We start from the raw sequence: 7,959 nt of genomic DNA on the forward strand, positions 1-7,959 counted from the left end.
CACAAGATGACCACAGATAGTGTGTTTATTTTATTCAAAAAGACTGATTTCAAAACAATTTTAGCCTGTTTAGCGGGTAAGGTGTATCAGTGTTGGGGATCATGAAATTTTTGTTGCCGAAATAGGGAGGCAAGACCGCACAGTTTTATTGATGCCGACTTTTGGAAAATTTGGGACCCCCTTCCGAAGAAAATGATAGCCCCTTATTACTAAAACGTGGTCCTCTGTCGTCCATTGATAATTTCATAATAAATTTAATAATAGAAATAACCTATTCGCTTTAAAATCGTATTAAGGCAAAAAATGGTTTCTTGAGTTTTTCTACTCCTGCAATAACTGCAAGGCACTCCAGGATGTCGCCACCCATTCCTGAGATTAATTGACATGCTGCATCCATTGTACCTATTTGGTGATAAGAAATAAAATATAGAAATGTGATCAAAGTTCATTTTAAATCCTTCTTGGCAAATGCCATAACAAAAAGAAACAAAGTATATATACGACTATTTGTGGTAGCATGTGGCTTGGGTGCAGAAGCCTTTGGAGCCACTGGTTTATTTATTGTTAGTCATGTGACCACTGGTGGTTCTAATTAAAGTACCCCTGGGTGTCTCGGTGTAGCCAAAGATTGATATGTCCACCGAATGTCAAGAAAATACAAGAATATGATTTAGTCAAATAATGGCTTTCAATTTCATGAAAATCCATCAATCTATACTTATTTGACCTCAGATACCCTTGAAATGACCTTGACAAAATTTGCCTTTTATACTGTTCATAGTCACAAAGTTTCATGAAAATCCAACAGTCTGCTTATTTAGAGAATAAACGATAGGAATTTTTATTTTGCCTATCCTCTACCGTGTGATAGACGACAGGCAGGTCCAATATTTTGAGTAGTGGATGCCGGCACAGCCGGTATCCACTACGATAAAAAATATTGGACCTGCCTGTCATCTATCATAGGTAGAGGATAGGCAAAATAAAAATTCCTATCGCTTATTCTCATTCTTAGTCAGTTAAATATTATTTTAATAACTGTAAACAATTTTTTAAAGCAAAAACTAAGTTACCGTCATGAAAACTCCCCTCATTATAAAATGAACGAAACTTGTTTACAACTTCACATATTCTGTTGCGCGTACTGCTAGCGCGTCGCGTATTCCGCACTAGCCTACGCATTACAGCGCAATACATACGCGCACCTCTACAAGCGTGTAAGGCATTATCAAGGCGCATGATGGCGTGGGGTCGCGTCTACGGCCTGATAAACGGCACCGAAATCTTGCGATTGTCCAATCAAAAATGTGTCTACGAACTAGACCACTCCCACTGACTAAGAATTGACCATAGATGACCCCTTATGACCTTGAAATATCCTTCAACTTTTCAAACATTGTTATTTATTCTCTCCAAATTTCAACACAATATGACAGATAAATTGGTAATTAATCTAACTTTTGTGGAAATCCAGCCATCTTTTGATCTTTAGTAATTTTACCTCTGATGACTTCCCTTGAAATGACCTTCAAATTGATACATACTGAAAATAAATTGCACCAAGTTTTATCACTCTAGGATGAATAAAGTCAAACTTTCGTGAAAATCCACCCTCTTTACTAATTTTACCTCAAATGATGCTAAAAAAAGGGTGTGGATGTCAGCGGATTGTGTTGTCCATGGTAAAATCTCAAGTTCTCTGTGATACGGAAAACAGGCAAAATTCATAGACTGGGAGTAGAAATTGAGCCATGAGCCATCGTGTTGACGGTGCAATATTAATTGCACTGGAGACACAAGATGAAAATATCACAGGATTTTTTCTGATTTTTACTGCTTTTTTGAGAAAGCTGAACAAAACTTAAATTTAGAAAACAGAAAGAGAATGGGCTTACTCCATTGGAATGCAATGGGGAAAAGTCCACATTACGTTTCACTTCCTGAAGAGAATTGATCAAAAATTGAATTCCTTCCCGAGGTTAGTATTTGTCAATGAATTGACCAGATCACAAGGATGTCATTATAGCTAGAGGCAGAATATGACACACATGGGTCAATGAGTTACATAAAAATAACCTTATGTGGTATTTAATTCCCAGGAAGTGAGTTTTGCCTGAGGCAATTAGTGGTTAAATGTTGATTTCTTACTATAAGAGTTATTACTGTCAATTTGGTTGAAAAAGGAGGTGAGACATGATCAATTATGTTCAAGCAGTGAAACCTAATGACATTTTACAGGTCTTATCCACTCACACACCCCGCCCTGCACACACCAACATTACAATACATAGGATACTAACCACCTGTTGCAATAAGGTCGTCTACAATAATGACTTTTTCCCCAGGTTGAACTGCATTCTTCTGGGCTTCAAACACATCCTACAAATGCACAGAATGTATACATGTGAATAATTATTGGAGATTATTACTGGGGTATAATCCCAGGGGGTGAAATAGGGAGAACCAGTGATGGTACCAAAGAAGGGGACATATGGGAACTGGTACGCCTTATCCCAACCCCAGTCAAGTAGAAATAAGGAAACATTCCACTTTGAGTCCAAACAAATCCACATTTTTGGAAATTTTTACTTTATCGCCCAGGCTTGTAGCCAGAGGGGAGGGGGCTAGGAAGGAAGATGCCCATCTCCCAAGGTCCAAAAAAATACCCTCAAATCTGCCCAAAATACCCACCCCAAATCCCTCTAAAATTGGTCCAAGATCACCCAAAATTTTCACAGAAAGTCCACTTTTAAATAAATTCCCACAGTCAGAACTCTTTCCCCCTGTGTCCTCCAGTAAAAACCCAAAATTATGAAAATTTCCACATTTTGCAGCAATTTTGCACAAAATTTGTTGATTTTGCCCCCACCCCAATTCAATATTTTCCCCCCCAAATGCCCCCCGAAAATGTTCTGGTGCCACCACCTGACTCCCTGTGCACAGTGCACTGCATACAATTCACTGCTTTAAAAAAAAAATGTTACTAGTATATTGAAGAGATTCATCAGGAATACAGTTATCAGATATCAAAGTTTTCATAGTAAAAATTCCAAGAAAAAACTCACGTTTTCCATACAGTTTCGGCAATCCTATCTGTTGCCTTTCTCAATGGTATATGCCAATAGATCCCTTGTTGGATGTGGTATGACGTCATCGGAAGATGATGACGCCCTCAGGATCAATTGGTCATAGACGTGACTCAGTTGGAAGGCCCCCTCGTCGCCGTTCATTAGGCTCTCTTTCATGCTTGGTCGTGATTTTCTCCGGATCCAATGACTGATCCTGAGGGCGTCATCATCTTCCGATGACGTCATACCATCCAACAAGGGATCTATTGGCATATACCATTGAGAAAGGCAACAGATAGGATTGCCGAAACTGTATGGAAAACGTGAGTTTTTTCTTGGAATTTTTACTATGAAAACTTTGATAAAGGTTACTAGTATTTGAAATCTGCCATGAATAAATACTCACAGTTCCATAATCTAAAGTGTACTCTACTTTCACACATTCTCCAGGAAGTTTGCCTTTCTTTCGTATAGGAACAAATGCTGCATTCAGGTGTTGTGCTATCATTGGTCCAAATAGAAATCCTCTGGCTTCAAGTCCTGGATAAGAACAGTCATTTGATATTTATGATCATTATTTATCAAATAGAGATTGCCAGGTGGGTGCAAAAGTGTGTGTAGTATTTGTCATAGGTGTAGATCCGGGGGATGGGGGAGCAGTAGCGTAGCCAGCAGGGGGCAGGGGGCAGAGTGCCCCCTGACAAAAAAAAATGAAAGAAAAAGTGCCCCTCTGACAAAAAATGAAAGAGAAAATCAGGAGGGCAAAGGAAAAGAAAAGGGCAAGGAGCCCTTTTCTAGCAAAATTCAGGGCCAAAATAGTGTAAAATACAAAATTTTTCCAGCGCTACTGCCACAAGCACATTGTAACAATAAAGCCCTTTTTAGCCGGATAATGGGCGAAAATAGTGTAAAATACCATTTTTTTTCGCGCTACGCGCGCACATCATCACAATAAGGCCTTTTTCGGGAACCTCGAAGACATACAGTCTCTATGTATTGTATGATGCACCTGCAATCTTTTTCGTCTGTGCCCCCAAAATTTTATTTTGCCCCCCTGACCAAGAAAGCTGGCTACGCCCCTGGGAGGATAAATCCCCTAATATTTTGCCAGGGGGTGGTCCATACAATCATCCCCCTCAATGTTGACGGCTGTATGTGGATTTCTGACCAAATTAACCTCCTTTTTTTTAGCCCCAAAAGTGCAATTTTTTTTCGTTGATTGTCATCAATACCGGAAGTGTCCGGTACTCAAGGTCATTTGCATCACAACCCAGCTGAAGGTTTCAGTCGCAACGTCGGTTCGTCTGTCAAAATAGGTATGTCTGGTTGACCAGATTTAAATTAAATCTTAATTTCAACATACCCAGATGAATGAGAGTCTTCACAGTTTCAAATTTTTTGTCCTTCGCGCAAATTTATTCCATTTTTGCACCATATTTCAAGTCACCAAATGGTGCTAATTTCACTATACTTCAAGAATTCCCCCCCATGTCAAAAAGAAACCTACGCCACTGGTATTTGTCTCTTACTGCTCAGTAGCATTAGGGGGAGGAGCTGTATTTAATGTTTAATTATTTTCTTTATTTCCACCCCGGTGAAAAATAAAGAAAATAATTAGATTATTTCCACCCCGGTGAAAAATAAAGAAAATAATTAGATTTCCAAAGCTAACGCTAAATATGGCGCCTCCGCCTAATGGCAATCTCTCTGGAGTCCTATAACTTTATATAACTGTACTTACCCACTATGACATCCACCTTCTCATGCCTTTCTTTAATGTGTTCTACGAGTAGAAGGATCAGGTCATTCAATAGTGCTGGATCTTTGAAGAGTGGGAAAATGTCCCTGGATAATAAATGAAACATCTTTAAAGGAGTATTTCGTGATCCTAGCATCCTCTCTTTATCACATTTTCAGCAGATATATCCACGAAAAATACTTATTGCAAAAATTTCTGTTGAGTTCTGATTTTAAATTCGCTATAGTATGCATGATTATATGTATTTACACTGTCTCATAGGCCATACAAATTTGACGATATTTTTGCTAAACCAATTAATTTGCACGAACTTTTCTGTACACAAACATGAAACCAGAGGATTTCAGTGGTACAAAAAATCTCAACTTTTTTTGTGAAAAGTGGGGGATCTGTAGATCACAAAATGCCACTTTAAGGTTGGTCTGAACCCTGCAATTATGGAAACTTTCGGGCCTCATAACTTCAAAATTGTTGGTTTAAAGTATATAAAAGTATACACACTTAGAATGGCAAAGACTTGATATAATTCATCTGTGAGGTCAAATTTGGGCCAAAATGCCATTTTCGGCCCCAAATCCCAAAAATAACGGTTTTTGGCCCACTTCTTTTTTGTGCACCGTAACAAAAAAATTCTTGGGCCAAATTTGTTTTTTTATTAATTTTTAAAAACTAGATCAAAATATCTAGGACCCGTTTTTTCATTTTTTTTAAAATTTCGACCAACTTTGAGAAATTTTCACCAAAAATGGTCAAAAAATGCTGATTTTTCAAAAAAAAATCATAAAAAAGCCCGATTATGGCCCAAATTTCAAATATTTTTGGTGTACATGTGTACATGACTATAATAATGATGCATATCAGGACGGGATGTGTGGCCACATTGACCCCCATTTTTTCAATTCTGTCTCGCCCAAAAACCTCATTTTTTATTTTGCTGTCATCTACGTTGGCTTGTGCTTTGCACATTGGTTGGTAACAGTAACTTCAATTCTTTAACATGCATCTTGCAAGATGAATTTTTACCTGTCCTTGATGCCATATGAGCAGGCAATCAATGTCAAATTTCAATATCAGTAGTTTTGCAATGTTAGGCAAAATGGGCCAAAACATGTAATTTTGACTGATGGCTCGGTCACCCTAGTCCATCTATGACAATGATAAAGGTACCAAAATCTGAATTTTAATGATTTTTAGGACCGGCGCCGCGGCGTCGTCCGGATGAGCAAATCATTTAATGATCCTTTAATTTCAGGCCGGCCTCATCCATTTTTACACATTACGGACCCCACCCCGCCTCCGAACTTAATGTTACACTGGTCCACAATTTGTGACACTTTGACTCTGTGAGACTCGGCCATATGGATCAGTGGCATAGAATTCTTTTTGACATCTGAGGTTGGAAAAACTTTCTTGAAGTATAGTGAACCCAGTCCCATTTGGCCACAGCAAAAATTTGCACTTTGTGGGCTAAAATAGGCAAATATGGGGTTAATTTGAGAACTTCACACCTACAGCCATCAACATTGGGGACCGGGGGCAGGCCCGTAGGCACCCCCCAAATTTGCAATAGTATACAAAAAGTCCAAAATTTTAAGAATATGCGAGCATAGCGAGCCAACAATTTTGATTTTTTAAGCTTTTTTTGGTCAAAAAAGGGGAAGGAAGTCCACTTTTCTCAGAATTTCCCCCCTTGGAAAAAAGTCCACTTTTTCAAAATCAACACCCCACACTACGCTACGGGCCTGGGGATGATTGTATGGACTACCCCCTGGCAAAATCCCCCCCCCCGATCTACGCCTATGATATGGATTAATCAGGGATGCGGTTGTCCCACTCTGATGACCTGGATGATTCATTTGAGAGTGCCACAACTTAATAAAACCACTGGAAAGTGTCGAATTTTGGGCAAACAGCATCACTCAGGTTTAGGAATCCATTTTTGACGCGCGGGGGCACACATTAAAAATGGTTGACGGGATGTGTGCTTCACAAAACCCCCATTCATCGCCCTCTCACCCAAATTATGATCCTTTTTGTTTTACTGAAGCCTTAAGTTTGTATCAACGTTTGTAATTTATTTTGACCTAAAATGTTTCCCAGTCTCACGAAGACCCCCTTTTGTTAGAAAATCCCCCCCCCTTTTTTGTTTGGTGTTTTACTTAGAGATAGGCTCTCACCGAAAGACCCTATAGTTCCACTATCACGGGGGATAGCGGATCGGGATAGATAGGCCTATGATGTTTTACCTGAATAATATTCCTGGTTTGGGAAAGTCAGGAATGAGACCAATTTTATCCCGTACAGCCTTTATTCTCTGTTCACGGTTTGCCATGTTATGTAGAAGTGAGGCGAAGCTGTTGCACCACTGTACTGTTGCACTGGATCTTTGACATATGGACGCGGAAGTAGCAACCGGCAACCAGCAGATTATTATAGGCCTACCATTCGCTGCATTGAAATGTGTGCCTGTGGTGCAATGAATGGTGCAAAGGTTAATATTAAATTGAGGACGCAATAAAACTCGGTCCATGACCAGTTTGGCCCATGACCAGTTTGGCCCATGACCAACTTGGCTCTTAACTCTTCCTCTCCTATAGTCGCCACACCCCTTAACACTCCAGAGGGGGGCATAAGACTAGCCCCTCCAAGCGATGAAAGTCAAAATTTTCGCGCGCTTCTCAACACAAAATCAATTCAAAGCGATTCAACTTCTAGTAACCAAAATTAATTTTTTCAAGAATGGGCGGGGGGGGGGGCATTATGTATCCTTAGCCCTGGGCGCCACAACTCCTAGCTACGCCACTGCCCGCGTCTAAGATATTCTTGGGTGGGGGGGGTAGGGGCACCAATTTTGTTTCTTGCCCGGGCGCTACCAAGCCTATCCCCATTCCAAAAAATACAGAACTAATTTGTTTGGATTAAAAAATATACAGTTTTGCCAAATGAAACAGCTAATAATCCCAATCCTTAAGGTAGTCCTAACTGGCAATAAAAGTCAAATTTTAATATTTTTTGGAAATAAGGGCCAAAACATGCATTTTAGGGTGTTTTCGGCCTTTTTTGTACTCTGTGACAATCAGGCCCAAAGACTTGAACAAAGACCAATTTCAAGTTATGCATTCTAATTTTTGG

General features: G+C 39.6%; 1 protein-coding gene across 1 annotated transcript; it reads right to left on the reverse strand.

Moving 5' to 3' along the window:
• Positions 1 to 7,284, reverse strand: LOC140160540 (adenine phosphoribosyltransferase-like). The gene is made up of 5 exons (XM_072183780.1): positions 7,074 to 7,284; positions 4,810 to 4,913; positions 3,475 to 3,608; positions 2,301 to 2,379; positions 1 to 402 (listed from the first exon to the last, which is right to left on the reverse strand). Exons 1-5 carry the CDS (start codon positions 7,157 to 7,159, stop codon positions 281 to 283), a joined length of 525 nt encoding a protein of 174 aa, XP_072039881.1. The 5' UTR covers positions 7,160 to 7,284; the 3' UTR covers positions 1 to 280.
• Between the last annotated feature and the right edge of the window lie 675 nt (positions 7,285 to 7,959).

This window comes from Amphiura filiformis, chromosome 9 (genome assembly GCF_039555335.1).
Source record: "Amphiura filiformis chromosome 9, Afil_fr2py, whole genome shotgun sequence".
Taxonomy (NCBI): Eukaryota; Metazoa; Echinodermata; class Ophiuroidea; order Amphilepidida; family Amphiuridae; genus Amphiura; species Amphiura filiformis.

Bases quoted from the DNA above. Each gene is read 5' to 3' on its own strand.
- LOC140160540 (XM_072183780.1), bottom strand. From the start codon at position 7,159: ATGGCAAACCGTGAACAGAGAATAAAGGCTGTACGGGATAAAATTGGT. The intron at 3,609-4,809 runs GTAAGTACAGTT...GTTCTTATCCAG, and splicing joins GAAGGTGGATGTCATAGTGG to GACTTGAAGCCAGAGGATTT. The intron at 403-2,300 runs GTTAGTATCCTA...ATCACCAAATAG, and splicing joins CGACCTTATTGCAACAGGTG to GTACAATGGATGCAGCATGT.